This window comes from Hyla sarda, chromosome 4 (assembly GCF_029499605.1).
Source record: "Hyla sarda isolate aHylSar1 chromosome 4, aHylSar1.hap1, whole genome shotgun sequence".
NCBI classification, from domain to species: Eukaryota; Metazoa; Chordata; class Amphibia; order Anura; family Hylidae; genus Hyla; species Hyla sarda.
Genome location: NC_079192.1, coordinates 263,849,773 through 263,866,202, shown reverse-complemented (window position 1 = coordinate 263,866,202; position 16,430 = coordinate 263,849,773). Strand labels below are relative to the sequence as shown.

The following is a 16,430-nucleotide window of genomic DNA, read 5'->3' as shown; positions in this document are numbered from 1 at the left end:
ACATTTCAAATAAATAGAAGACAAAAAAGAAGTAAAATAAAAAAGGAAGTTCACAAATAGCAAAAAAAATCGACAGAAAATATAGCACAAATAACAGGCATAATGTTTCAAAGTCCAGTGTCAGGAACTGAATACAGAACTTGGAGGTATTTCCCTGTTTAATATAGATAAAAGCTTTAAGGTGTTATCCCCACCTGTTCTCACTTTCAATTACACCAATTTAGGCTGCGCTTGGCCAAAAACCGAAACCGAAAATGAATTGACCCTCCTCCTTTTTTTAATATAGTTTTTGTTACATTTTATAACTTTTTTGGGGATGTGGTGTGAGCAAAATCAGCAATTTTAGCGTTTTTTTTTTTTTTTGTTTGTTTACACCGTTCAGAGTGCAGGATCAGAAACATAATAATTTAAAAGTTAAGACAATTACGCACGTAGCGATACCAAATATATTTATTTTTCATATTTTTTCATATTTTTTATATGGAAAATGGGAAAAGGAGGGTGATTTAAACTTTTAATATGGAAGGGGTTAATGGGTGTTTTTTAAACTTTTATTTAACTTTTTTTTTACACTTTATTAGTCCCCTTAGGGGACTTTTAGGAGGAATCATTAGATTCCTCATACAGAGCAATGGAGTTCCATAGAACTCCATTGATCTATGTGATCTGTGTTCATTTGATTCAACCCGGCTAAGCCGGCACAACCAAAAGAGCCACGGACACCAATGATGCAGAGGTAAGCCCTCCGGCTACCTCTACAGTGGATGGCACCCCACTTAGGATCTAATCAGCGGGTCCTCGTCATGTCCTCACCCGACCCATGATGTTCATGAATGTCATGGGTCGGAAAGGGGTTAAGCCACTTGGAAAATTGAGTCAGACGAAAAATGCCTAAAGGGGCATTTTCGGACGATAATTTTCGGCAGCCATAATTTCGGTGCATCCCTACTCTGCACAAAAGTATATTTGTCCAGCTGTAAACATAATCACTGAAAGCCAATTAGCTGCAGTGAAGAGGTCATGTGACTCGTGCATCCTGATTAGTTAGTGCTTTCCTTGTAAGGCTGGGTTCACATCACGTGTTTACCAATACAGGACCGCATACGTCTGGGGGGAGCTAAAACCCTGCGCTCCCGTATCCCTGCCGTATGCCGCCCGTATGTAATTTGCTGACTCCAATCGGCTCATTTTTGCCCTGTATGTGGTTTTCCCACCTAAAATCGTAGTCGACCACGGTTTGAGGTGCGGTGGGAAACCGCATACGGGGCAAAATTGAGCCGACCGGAGTCAGCGTCTCACTCCGGACGGCTCATTGAAATGAATTACATACGGGCGGCATACGGGAGCGCAAGGTTTTAACTCCCCCCAGCCGTATGCAGTCCCGTATTGGTAAAACCGTGATGTGAACCCAGCCTGACAGCTGGTGAGGTCACAGACCAATCGCCATCATCATTGGAACTGTAACCTCTCTCGCAGCATCTGTTGATTTCCGAGGAGCAATTTTCTGCTCATTTTCACTTTTCCAGATGCCTGATGGACGGCACCAATCTCCTGTACTTCACAGATCATATATTGCTGCTCCTTCCACATTACACACAGGATAATACATATTCACATTGTACAGTACAGTACAGTGGTCTCCAAACTGTGATTCTCCAGATGTTGCAAAACGACAACTCCCAGCTACTCCCAGGAAGGTTTACGCAGGGCAAGGTATGTATGAGGGAAGAGAATTGTTGGGTTCAGGTGGATGATGAAGCCTTTAGGGGAGCTAAAGGTTGAGGTGGTTACAATGGTTGGGGGGAATCCCTCTTGGTGCCTCCACCTTGACATGGTGATGGAGCTTGCATACCTCAGTGGTCCCATGAGCTAAACTGGCAGGAGTAATGCTCCTTGTGGGGTCATCCGTGCCAGACAGGTCAAAGGGGAGAGGCCAGACTAAGTAAGGCACCCATAAGAAAGGACTTACAGTTCCTTCTCTGCTATAAGTACTCAATGAATATACAACGGAAAAGACATTCCAATGTTGTGCTAGAGAAGAAGTCACTAATGTCAGGAAGGTCTTTGGGCTGTATTTTTTTTTGCTGCAAAAGCTGTAATACTATTCTGTGCATGCTGAGGCAGGCTCTAAGTAATGCTATGCATTAGTAAAACGTAAATAAGCCCCTCACCTAATAAAAATTACTTGTTTTTCATTAAAAAAAACAATACACATTGGTATTGCCGCACGCACACATGTTCGAACATGCAGATTTTTGGTCCAATAACACCCCAGAAAAAAAATTGAATAAAAAAGTGATCAAAAAAGTCGCATATACAAAAAACTTCAGATCACGATGCCAAAAAATGAATTCTCACACAGCCCCATATACAGAAATTTTTTTAAGTTATAGGTGTCAGAATACAGGAATTTTAAACTTACAAAGTAATTTCGTTTAAAAAGTTTGACTTTTTTTAAGAGCAGCAAAAAAATAGAAAAGCATGTAAATGACCCACAGAATATAGAGAACAAGTCAGTTTTACTGTAAAGTGCACTCTGTAAAAACAACTTCCCCCCAAAAGTAGCAAAATTGCGGCCTTTTTTTCAGTTTAAATTTTTTGTCAATGCCCAGTTAGTAAGGCCTGTATAATATAATAGTCCTTCAGGCTCCAATCACATCGTTGATCTCCCTAGCCAATGTAGGACTATCGCATTTCCCATTCTTACGGCTGCTCGTCTTCTTATTGCCTCTTCATGGAAATCCAAGCACACTCCAGACTTTGCCCAGTTGCGAGCCAGGATGATGTACGCATGTAAAATGGAGAGATTGATAGCCCGCAGAATGAGCAAGGAACAGGACTTTATCCAATTGTGGGACAAATGGTTACGGTATACTGCTCGTAATCAACTGGCCGTTCAGTGAGGACGTGCCCAATTACCGCCTTACTTTGGGATTTTTGCTTGGATGTGCTTCCCTACTAGGGTTCATCTCAATCAGTTGCTCCTTTAACCATGCTCCTTGGGCTTGACATTGTTCTCTACCACTTGACTACTGTACATTTTGACGTATGTGCCAAAGCATTTACTTTAGGGATTGTGCACCTTCTCTCCTCTCCCCCTTCATCCCCTTGTCGGTATCCCTTGTCTGTATCTTCCCTCGCCCTCTCTCCCTTATCTGAGTTTTATGGGCTGTATTGTAACCTATGGGGTTTCTTGTTTACATGCTATGTCTGTTTTGTGCTTTTATATACCTGTAAAACTTGATAAATAAAGTTTTGAAAAAATTGTCCTTCAGGAAGAGGCCCCTGACAATGAAAGAGGCCAACAATAAGTGAAGCAGTACTGTCAAGGGGTCCGTAGGTCCTTTTTCTATCATTTTTCAAGGATTAGCTACCCGGCCTTGTGACATCTTCAGGACATGTCAGAGCAGAAAGAAAATTAATCCATTAAAAATAATCCAGAGAATGATCTCATCCTCTAATAAAACCAACCTAAGACTTCTGCTACCATTTGCATTGCTTATGAAATAAACAAATACCATTTCTGTACCACAATGCCACCACATTAGTTTTGCATGTTATATTTTGAGAAATGATGCTATAGAATATTGCTTGGCTGCAAATTAGGAGCGGAAACCTGAATGATTTCAATTACCTTGGCAAGAGAAGCTTTGGAGGTGACATGAGTCTGGCCTCGAGGACTTGCAGCTACTCCTTTTATCTCCAAATTCATTGTAAAATTTACTGAAATAAAAGAAAAGAAATATCAGAGATGAAAATAGCACTAAATATCAGCATAACCTACAACAGCCAATCAGATTCCAGCTTTGAAGGGTTTTTCCACTAAAATCATTCGTCACCGATCCTATTCATGGGATAGATGATAAATGCAACACAGGCGCCCAGTACTGCTCCATAAGGGGCATATGAGAAATGATTTTAGTGGGAAACCTATTTAAAGTGTATTGTCCTTTAAAGCGTACCTGTCTGATCCAAGAAAAAAAAATGTAATATGTTACTCAGTACCTAATCCTGAACATGTATATATACACTGTTCAAAAAAAAGTAAAGATAACACTAAGATAACACATCCTAGATATGAATCAATGAAATAATCATATGAAAAACTTTTGTCGTTACATAGTTGAATGTGCTGACAGCAAAATCCCACAAAAATTATCAATGGAAATCAAATTTATCAACCCATGGAGGTCTGGGTATGGAGTAACACTCAAAATCAAAGTGGAAAACAACACTACAGGTTGATCCAACTTTGATGTAATGTCATTAAAACAAGTCAAAATGAGGCTCAGTAGTGTGTATGGCCTCCACGTGCCCGTATGACCTCCCTACAATGCCTGGACATGCTCCTGATGAGGTGGTGGATGGTCTCCTGAAGGATGTCCTCCCAGACCTGGACTAAAGCATCCACCAACTCCTGGACAGTCTGTGGTGCATGGAGCGAGACATGATGTCCCAGATGTGCTCAATCGGATTCAGGTCTGGGGAACGGGCAGGCCAGTCCATAGCATCAATGCCTTCCTCTTGCAGGAACTGCTGACACACTCCAGCCACATGAGGTCTAGCATTGTCTTGCATTAGGAAGAATCCAGGGCCAACCGCACCAGCATATGGTGTCACAAGGGGTCTGAGGATCTCATCTCGGTACCTAATGGCAGTGAGGCTACCTCTGGCAAGCACATGGAGGGCTGTGCGGCCCCCCAAAGAAATGCCATCCCACACCATTACTGACCCACAGCCAAACCGGTCATGCTGGAGGATGTTGCAGGCAGCAGATCGTTCTCCACGGCACCTCCAGACTCTGTCACAACTGTCACATGTGCTCAGTGTGAACCTACTTTCATCTGTGACAAGCACAGGGCACCAGTGGCGAATTTGCCAATCATGGCGTTCTCTGGCAAATGCCAAACGTCCTGCACTGTGCTGGGTTGTAAGCACAACCAGCACCTGTGGACGTTGGGCCCTCATACCACCCTCATGGAGTCTGTTTCTGACTGTTTGAGTGGACACATGCACATTTGTGGCCTGCTGGAGGGAATTTTACAGGGCTCTGGCAGTGCTCCTCCTTGCACCAAGGCGGATGTAGCGGCCTGCTGCTGGGTTGTTGCCCTCCTACGGCCTCCTCCATGTCTCCTGATGTACTGGCCTGTCTCCTGGTAGCGCCTCCATGCTCAGGAGACTACGCTGACAGACACAGCAAACCTTCTTGCCACAGCTCGCATTGATGTGCCATCCTGGATGAGCTGCACTACCTGAGCCACTTGTGTTGGTTGTAGACTCCGTCTCATGCTACCACTAGAGTGAAAGCACCTCCAGCATTCAAAAGTGACTAAAACATCAGCCAGAAAGCATAGGAACTGAGAAGTGGTCTGTGGTCACCACCTGCAGAACCACTCCTTTATTGGGGTGTCTTGCTAATTGCCTATAATTTCCACCTGTTGTCTGTTCCATTTGCACAACAGCATGTGAAATTGATTGTCAATCAATGTTTCTTCCTGAGTGGACAGTGTGATTTCACAGAAGTGTGATTGACTTGGAGTTACATTGTGTTGTTTAAGTGTTCCCTTTATTTATTTTTTTTGAGCAGTGTAATTTATATTAGTGCTGGGCGGTATGACCAAAAATTTGTATCAAAGTATTTTTCAAACTTATGGCATTTCACGGTATTTGACGATATATTTTTTTCACTCATTTTCCCTTAACCCCCCCCCAATTGAATTATCAGCCGCAGTGCACTGGGGAACTAATCATATATGACCCGCAGGCGCTGCTCTGCTTTTCTTCGCCACCACCGAATGAACTATCAGCCGCAGCACTGTCCCCACATCATGTTACCCGCAGGCACTGCTCTCCTTCTCCTCCTGTGAGCCGCGGAGCTGGAAATGAATGCGTTGTGAGCCGCGGCGCTGGAAATGAATGAGTTGTGAGCCGCGACGCTGGAAAGAAATGAGTTGTGAGCCGCGGCGTTGGAAATAAATGAGTTGTGAGCCGCGGCGCTGGAAATGAATGAGTTGTAAGCCGCGGGCGCAGGACTTCTGTTCGGAGAACGGAAGCTGTCACCTCCCCCCGAACAGAAGTCCTGCGCCCGCGGCTCACAACTCATTTATTTCCAGCGCCGCAGCTCACAACTAATTTATTTCCAGCACCGCGGCTCACAACTCATTTATTTCCAGCGCCGCGGCTCACAACTCATTTATTTCCAGCGCCGCGGCTCACAACTCATTCATTTCCAGCACCGCGGCTCACAACTCATTCATTTCCAGCACCGCGGCTCACAACTCATTCATTTCCAGCACCGCGACTCACAACTCATTCATTTCCAGCGCCGCGGCTCACAACTCATTCATTTCCAGCACCGCGGCTCACAACTCATTTATTTCCAGCGCCCCGGTTCACAGGAGGAGAAGGAGAGCAGTGCCTGCGGGTAATATGATTAGTCCCCCGATGTGGGGACAACGCTGCAGCTGATAGTTCAGGGGAAAGGGGCCCGACCGGTATTGCGGTATAGGGAAAAATTCATATCGCACAGAAAAAACACACAGGTATTCGATATGAACCGGTATACCGCCTAGCACTAATTTATATGTGTCTAGCACATTTATTTTTTTATTTCCCTTTTATTGTTGCTCACTTGCTTGGATTTCTCTTAAAGGGAGGGGGCATGGCCTCACTGTGCAGGCCTCAGCCCCTCCCTCAGTCTGATGTCTGCTCACCTCTCTCTTTGCATTGGTAAAACTACAACTTCCAGCATATCCTAACTGTCAGGGCATGCTGGGAGTTGTAGTTTTGATAACCCTAGGGGAGATGTAAGTGGCAGATGGGCAGTGAAATGAACAGCAGGCAGGAGGAGAAGTGAGCGGCAGGCGGACATTGAAATAAGGGACGGGAGGAGAAGTGAACGGCGGCAGCGTGCAGAGAAGTGAGCGGCGGCGGGCGGCAGTGTTAGCAGCGGAGTGAGGCTTATGTTATATGTGTATTATCCCTGTACTGTGACATCACTGTGTATTATCCCTTCACTGTGACATCACTGTGTGTATTATCCCTGTACTGTGACATCACTGTGTATTATCCCTTTACTGTGACATCACTGTGTATTATCCCTGTACTGTGACACCACTGTGTGTATTATCCCTGTACTGTGACATCACTGTATGTATTATCCCAGTACTGTGACATCATTGTGTATTATATTTGTACTGTGACGTCATTGTGTGTATTATACTTGTACTGTGACATCACTGTGTTTTATCCCTGTACTGTAACAGTACTGTGTGTATTACCCCTGTACTGTGACATCACTGTGTATTATCCCTGTACTGAGACATCATTGTGTATTATCCCTATACTGTGACCTCATTGGGTATTATACTTGTACTGTGACATCACTGTGTGTATTATCCCTGTACTGTGACATCACTGTGTATTATCCCTGTACTGTAACAATACTGTGTGTATTGTCCCTGTACTGAGACATCATTGTGTGTATTGTCCCTGTACTGAGACATCATTGTGTATTATCCCTGTACTGTGACCTCATTGTGTATTCTACTTGTACTGTGACATCACTGTGTGTATTATCCCTGCAGTGTAACATCATGGTGTATTATCCCTGTACTGTGACATCACTATGTATATTATCTATGTACTGTGACATCACTGTGTATTATCCCTGTACTGTGACATCACTGTGTGTATTATCTCTGTACTGTGACATCATTGTGTATTATCCCTGTACTGTGAAATCACTGTGTGTATTATCTCTGTACTGTGACATCATTGTGTATATTATCTATGTACTGTGACATCACTGTGTATTATCCCTGTACTGTGACATCACTGTGTGTATTATCTCTGTACTGTGACATCATTGTGTATTATCCCTGTACTGTGACATCACTGTGTGCATTATCCCTGTACTGTGACATCACTATGTATATTATCTATGTACCGTGACATCACTGTGTGCATTATCCCTGTACTGTGACATCACTATGTATATTATCTATGTACTGTGACATCACTGTGTATTATCCCGGTAATGTGACATCATTGTGTATTATACTTGTACTGTGACATCACTGTGTATATTATCCCTGTACTGTGACATCATTGTGTATTATACTTGTACTGTGACATCACTGTGTATTATCCCTGTACTGTAACAGTACTGTGTGTATTGTCCCTGTACTGAGACATCATTGTGTATTATCCCTGTACTGTGACCTCATTGTGTATTATACTTGTACTGTGACATAATTGTGTGTATTATCCCTGCAGTGTAACATCACGGTGTATTATCCCTGTACTGTGACATCACTATGTATATTATCTATGTACTGTGACATCACTGTGTATTATCTCTGTACTGTGACATCATTGTGTATTATCCCTGTACTGTGACATCACTGTGTATTATCCCTGTACTGTGACATCACTGTGTGTATTATCTCTGTACTGTGACATCATTGTGCATTATCCCTGTCCTGAGACATCATTGTGTATTATCCCTATACTGTGACCTCATTGGGTATTATACTTGTACTATGACATCACTGTGTGTATTATCCCTGTACTGTGACATCACTGTGTATTATCCCTGTACTGTAACAATACTGTGTGTATTGTCCCTGTACTGAGACATCATTGTGTATTATCCCTGTACTGTGACCTCATTGTGTATTATACTTGTACTGTGACATCACTGTGTGTATTATCCCTGCAGTGTAACATCACGATGTATTATCCCTGTACTGTGACATCACTATGTATATTATCTATGTACTGTGACATCACTGTGTATTATCCCTGTACTGTGACATCACTGTGTGTATTATCTCTGTACTGTGACATCATTGTGTATTATCCCTGTACTGTGACATCACTGTGTGTATTATCTCTGTACTGTGACATCATTGTGTATATTATCTATGTACTGTGACATCACTGTGTATTATCCCTGTACTGTGACATCACTGTGTGTATTATCTCTGTACTGTGACATCATTGTGTATTATCCCTGTACTGTGACATCACTGTGTGCATTATCCCTGTACTGTGACATCACTATGTATATTATCTATGTACTGTGACATCACTGTGTATTATGCCTGTAATGTGACATCATTGTGTATTATACTTGTACTGTGACATCACTGTGTGTATTATCCCTGTACTGTGAAATCATTGTGTATTATACTTGTACTGTGACATCACTGTGTATTATCCCTGTACTGTGACATCACTGTGTGTATTATCCCTGTACTGTGAAATCATTGTGTATTATACTTGTACTGTGACATCACTGTGTGTATTATCCCTGTACTGTGAAATCATTGTGTATTATACTTGCACTGTGACATCATTGTGTATTATCCCTGTACTGTGACATCACTGTGTGTATTATCCCTGTACTGTGACATCACTGTGTATTATACCAGCAGTGTTGTGTATTATCCCTGTACTGTGATATCGCTGTGTATTATCCCTGCAGTGTTGTGTATTATCCCTGTACTGTGACATCATTGTGTATTATCCCAGCAGTGTTGTGTATTATCCCTGTACTGTGACATCATTGTGTGTATTATCCCTGTACTGTGACATCATTGTGTGTATTATCCCTGTACTGTGACATCACTCTGTATTATCCCTATACTGTGACATCATTGTGTATTATCCCTGTACTGTGACATCACTGTGTATTATCCCTGTACTGTGACATCACTGTGTGTATTATGCCTGTACTGTGACATTGTGTATTATACCTGTACTGTAACAGTACTGTGTGTATTGTCCCTGTACTGAGACATCATTGTGTAATATACCTGTACTGTAACAGTACTGTGTGTATTGTCCCTGTACTGAGACATCATTGTGTATTATACCTGTACTGTGACCTCATTGGGTATTATACTTGTACTGTGACATCACTGTGTATTATCCCTGCAGTGTAACATCACTGTGTATTATCCCTGTACTATGACATCACTATGTATATTATCTATGTACTGTGACATCACTGTGTATTTTCCCTGTACTGTGACATCACTGTGTGTATTCTCCCTGTAATGTGACATCACTATGTATATTATCCTTGTACTGTGACATCACTGTGTGTATTATCCCTGTACTGTGATATCATTGTGTATTATACTTGTACTGTGACATAACTGTGTGTATTATCCCTGTACTGTGACATCATTGTGTATTATACTGGTACTGTGACATCACTGTGTATTATCCCCATAGTGTGACATCATTGTCTATTATCCCTGCAGTGTTTTGTATTATCCCTGTACTGTGACATCATTGTGTATTATCCCTGCAGTGTTGTGTATTCTCCCTGTACTGTGACATCACTGTGTATTATCCCTGTACTGTGACATCACTGTGTATTATTCCTGTACTGTGACATCACTGTGTGCATTATCCCTGTACTGTGACATCACTGTGTGCATTATCCCTGTACTGTGACATCACTGTGTATAATCCCTGTACTGTGACATCATTGTGTATTATCCCTGTACTGTGACATTACTGTGTATTATCCCAGCAGTGTTGTGTATTACCCCTGTACTGTGACATCACTGTGTATTATCCCTGTACTGTGACATCACTGTGTATTATCCATGTACTGTGACATTACTGTGTATTACATAGTTACATAGTTAGTACGGTCGAAAAAAGACATATGTCCATCAAGTTCAACCAGGGAATTAAGGGGTAGGGGTGTGGCGCGATATTGGGGAAGGGATGGGATATTATCCCTGTACTGTGACATCACTGTGTGTATTATCCCTGTACTGTGACATCACTGTGTGTATTATCCCTGTACTGTGACCTCACTGTGTATTATCCCTGTACTGCGACATCACTGTGTATTATTCCTGTACTGTGACATCACTGTGTATTTTCCCTGTACTGTGACATCACTGTGTATTATCTCTGTACTGTGACATCACTGTGTATTATCCCTGTACTGACATCACTGTGTATTATCCCTGTACTGACATCACTGTGTGTATTACCCCTGTACTGTGACATCACTGTGTATTATCCCTGTACTGTGACATCACTGTGTATTATCCCTGTACTGACATCACTGTGTATTATCCCTGCACTGACATCACTGTGTATTATCCCTTCACTGTGACATCACTGTGTGTATTATCCCTGTACTGTGACATCACTGTGTATATTATCCCTGTACTGTGACATCACTGTGTGTATTATCCCTGTACTGTGACATCACTGTGTATTATCCCTGTACTGTGACATTATTGTGTATTATCCCTTCACTGTGACATCACTGTGTGTATTATCCCTATACTGTGACATCACTGTGTGTATTATCCCTGTACTGTGACATCACTGTGTGTATTATCCCTGTACTGTGACATCACTGTGTATTATCCCTGTACTGTGACATCACTGTGTATTATCCCTGTACTGTGACATCACTGTGTATTATCCCTGTGTTGTGTATTATCCCTGTTCTGTGACATCACTGTGTGCATTATCCCTGTACTGTGACATCACTGTGTATTATCCCTGTACTGTGACATCACTGTGTGTATTATCCCTGTGTTGTGTATTATCCCTGTACTGTGACATCACTGTGTGCATTATCCCTGTACTGTGACATCACTGTGTATTATCCCTGTACTGTGACATCACTGTGTGTATTATCCCTGTGTTGTGTGTTATCCCTGTACTGTGACATCACTGTGTGCATTATCCCTGTACTGTGACATCACTGTGTATTATCCCTGTGTATTATCCCTGTACTGTGACATCACTGTGTATTATCCCTGTGTTGTGTATTATCCCTGTACTGTGACATCACTGTGTATTATCCCTGTGTTGTGTATTATCCCTGTACTGTGACATCCCTGTGTATTATCCCTGTACTGTGACATCACTGTGTATTATCCCTGTACTGTGACATCACTGTGTGTATTATCCCTGTACTGTGGCATCACTGTGTGTATTACCCATGTACTGTGACATCACTGTGTATTATCCCTGTACTGTAACATCACTGTGTATTATCCCTGTGTATTATCCCTGTACTGTGACATCACTGTGTATTATCCCTGTGTATTATCCCTGTACTGTGACATCACTGTGTATTATCCCTGTGTTGTGTATTATCCCTGTACTGTGACATCACTGTGTATTATCCCTGTGTTGTGTATTATCCCTGTACTGTGACATCACTGTGTATTATCCCTGTACTGTGACATCACTGTGTCTTATCCCTGTACTGTGACATCACTGTGTATTATCCCTGTACTGTGACATCACTGTGTCTTATCCCTGTACTGTGACATCACTGTGTATATTATCCCTGTACTGTGACATCACTGTGTATTATCCCTGTACTGTGACATCACTGTGTATTATCCCTGTACTGTGACATCACTGTGTGTATTACCCCTGTACTGTGACATCACTGTGTGCATTATCCCTGTACTGTGACATCACTGTGTATTATCCCTGTACTGTGACATCACTGTGTGTATTATCCCTGTGTTGTGTGGTATCCCTGTACTGTGACATCACTGTGTGCATTATCCCTGTACTGTGACATCACTGTGTATTATCCCTGTGTATTATCCCTGTACTGTGACATCACTGTGTATTATCCCTGTGTTGTGTATTATCCCTGTACTGTGACATCACTGTTTATTATCCCTGTGTTGTGTATTATCCCTGTACTGTGACATCACTGTGTATTATCCCTGTACTGTGACATCACTGTGTATTATCCCTGTACTGTGACATCACTGTGTATTATCCCTGTGTATTATCCCTGTACTGTGACATCACTGTGTATTATCCCTGTGTATTATCCCTGTACTGTGACATCACTGTGTATTATCCCTGTGTTGTGTATTATCCCTGTACTGTGACATCACTGTGTATTATCCCTGTGTTGTGTATTATCCCTGTACTGTGACATCACTGTGTATTATCCCTGTACTGTGACATCACTGTGTATTATCCCTGTACTGTGACATCACTGTGTGTATTATCCCTGTACTGTGGCATCACTGTGTGTATTATCCCTGTACTGTGACATCACTGTGTATATTATCCCTGTACTGTGACATCACTGTGTATTATCCCTGTACTGTGACATCACTGTGTATTATCCCTGTACTGTGACATCACTGTGTGTATTACCCCTGTACTGTGACATCACTGTGTATATTATCCCTGTACTGTGACATCACTGTGTATTATCCCTGCACTGTGACATCACTGTGTATTATCCCTGTACTGTGACATCACTGTGTGTATTATCCCTGTACTGTGGCATCACTGTGTGTATTACCCCTGTACTGTGACATCACTGTGTATTATCCCTGTACTGTAACATCACTGTGTATTATCCCTGTGTATTATCCCTGTACTGTGACATCACTGTGTATTATCCCTGTGTATTATCCCTGTACTGTGACATCACTGTGTATTATCCCTGTGTTGTGTATTATCCCTGTACTGTGACATCACTGTGTTTTATCCCTGTGTTGTGTATTATCCCTGTACTGTGACATCACTGTGTATTATCCCTGTACTGTGACATCACTGTGTATTATCCCTGTACTGTGACATCACTGTGTGTATTATCCCTGTACTGTGGCATCACTGTGTGTATTATCCCTGTACTGTGACATCACTGTGTATATTATCCCTGTACTGTGACATCACTGTGTATTATCCCTGTACTGTGACATCACTGTGTATTATCCCTGTACTGTGACATCACTGTGTGTATTACCCCTGTACTGTGACATCACTGTGTGCATTATCCCTGTACTGTGACATCACTGTGTATTATCCCTGTACTGTGACATCACTGTGTGTATTATCCCTGTGTTGTGTGGTATCCCTGTACTGTGACATCACTGTGTGTATTATCCCTGTGTTGTGTGGTATCCCTGTACTGTGACATCACTGTGTATTATCCCTGTGTATTATCCCTGTACTGTGACATCACTGTGTATTATCCCTGTGTTGTGTATTATCCCTGTACTGTGACATCACTGTGTATTATCCCTGTGTTGTGTATTATCCCTGTACTGTGACATCACTGTGTATTATCCCTGTACTGTGACATCCCTGTGTATTATCCCTGTACTGTGACATCACTGTGTATTATCCCTGTGTATTATCCCTGTACTGTGACATCACTGTGTATTATCCCTGTGTTGTGTATTATCCCTGTACTGTGACATCACTGTGTATTATCCCTGTGTTGTGTATTATCCCTGTACTGTGACATCACTGTGTATTATCCCTGTACTGTGACATCACTGTGTGTATTATCCCTGTACTGTGAAATCACTGTGTATTATCCCTGTACTGTGACATCACTGTGTATTATCCCTGTACTGTGACATCACTGTGTATATTATCCCTGTACTGTGACATCACTGTGTATTATCCCTGTACTGTGGCATCACTGTGTATTATCCCTGTACTGTGACATCACTGTGTATTATCCCTGTACTGTGACATCACTGTGTGTATTACCCCTGTACTGTGACATCACTGTGTATATTATCCCTGTACTGTGACATCACTGTGTATTATCCCTGTACTGTGACATCACTGTGTATTATCCCTGTACTGTGACATCACTGTGTGTATTATCCCTGTACTGTGGCATCACTGTGTGTATTACCCCTGTACTGTGACATCACTGTGTATTATCCCTGTACTGTAACATCACTGTGTATTATCCCTGTGTATTATCCCTGTACTGTGACATCACTGTGTATTATCCCTGTGTATTATCCCTGTGTATTATCCCTGTACTGTGACATCACTGTGTATTATCCCTGTGTTGTGTATTATCCCTGTACTGTGACATCACTGTGTATTATCCCTGTGTTGTGTATTATCCCTGTACTGTGACATCACTGTGTATTATCCCTGTACTGTGACATCACTGTGTATTATCCCTGTACTGTGACATCACTGTGTGTATTATCCCTGTACTGTGGCATCACTGTGTGTATTATCCCTGTACTGTGACATCACTGTGTATATTATCCCTGTACTGTGACATCACTGTGTATTATCCCTGTACTGTGGCATCACTGTGTGTATTATCCCTGTACTGTGACATCACTGTGTATATTATCCCTGTACTGTGACATCACTGTGTATTATCCCTGTACTGTGACATCACTGTGTATTATCCCTGTACTGTGACATCACTGTGTGTATTACCCCTGTACTGTGACATCACTGTGTATATTATCCCTGTACTGTGACATCACTGTGTATTATCCCTGTACTGTGACATCACTGTGTATTATCCCTGTACTGTGACATCACTGTGTGTATTATCCCTGTACTGTGAAATCACTGTGTATTATCCCTGTACTGTGACATCACTGTGTATTATCCCTGTACTGTGACATCACTGTGTATATTATCCCTGTACTGTGACATCACTGTGTATTATCCCTGTACTGTGACATCACTGTGTATTATCCCTGTACTGTGACATCACTGTGTATTATCTCTGTACTGTGACATCACTGTGTATTATCCCTGTACTGTGACATCACTGTGTATTATCCCTGTACTGTGACATCACTGTGTATTATCCCTGTACTGTGACATCACTGTGTATTATCCCTGTACTGTGACATCACTGTGTGTATTACCCCTGTACTGTGACATCACTGTGTATATTATCCCTGTACTGTGACATCACTGTGTATTATCCCTGTACTGTGACATCACTGTGTATTATCCCTGTACTGTGACATCACTGTGTGTATTATCCCTGTACTGTGAAATCACTGTGTATTATCCCTGTACTGTGACATCACTGTGTATTATCCCTGTACTGTGACATCACTGTGTATATTATCCCTGTACTGTGACATCACTGTGTATTATCCCTGTACTGTGACATCACTGTGTATTATCCCTGTACTGTGACATCACTGTGTATTATCTCTGTACTGTGACATCACTGTGTATTATCCCTGTACTGTGACATCACTGTGTATTATCCCTGTACTGTGACATCACTGTGTATTATCCCTGTACTGTGACATCACTGTGTGTATTATCCCTGTACTGTGACATCACTGTGTGTATTACCCCTGTACTGTGACATCACTGTGTATTATCCCTGTACTGTGACATCACTGTGTATTATCCCTGTGTTGTGTATTATCCCTGTGTTGTGTATTATCCCTGTGTTGTGTATTATCCCTGTGTTGTGTATTATCCCTGTGTTGTGTATTATCCCTGTGCCCTGACAGCTACAGGCCGCAGGTATTCTATAGAATAGATCTCACTGTGTTCTGTATTCTCTTGTGTATCTCCTTATCTGGGCCTGGCACTTTCCATACACTTTATATAATAACACTATTACTTCAACAAGATTCAAGCGACAGACG

General features: G+C 42.1%; 1 protein-coding gene across 2 annotated transcripts in view; it reads right to left on the bottom strand.

Annotated features, from left to right (window-relative positions):
* The window catches only part of CAPS2 (calcyphosine 2), a 114,539-nt gene that overhangs the window by 97,944 nt on the left and 165 nt on the right, over window positions 1-16,430 (bottom strand). For both annotated transcript variants that reach the window (XM_056574091.1, XM_056574090.1), the window contains exon 2: window positions 3,635-3,723. In XM_056574091.1, coding sequence (XP_056430066.1) covers window positions 3,635-3,712 — 78 coding nt within the window. In that variant the 5' untranslated portion in view covers window positions 3,713-3,723. The remainder of the gene's footprint in view (window positions 1-3,634; window positions 3,724-16,430) is intronic.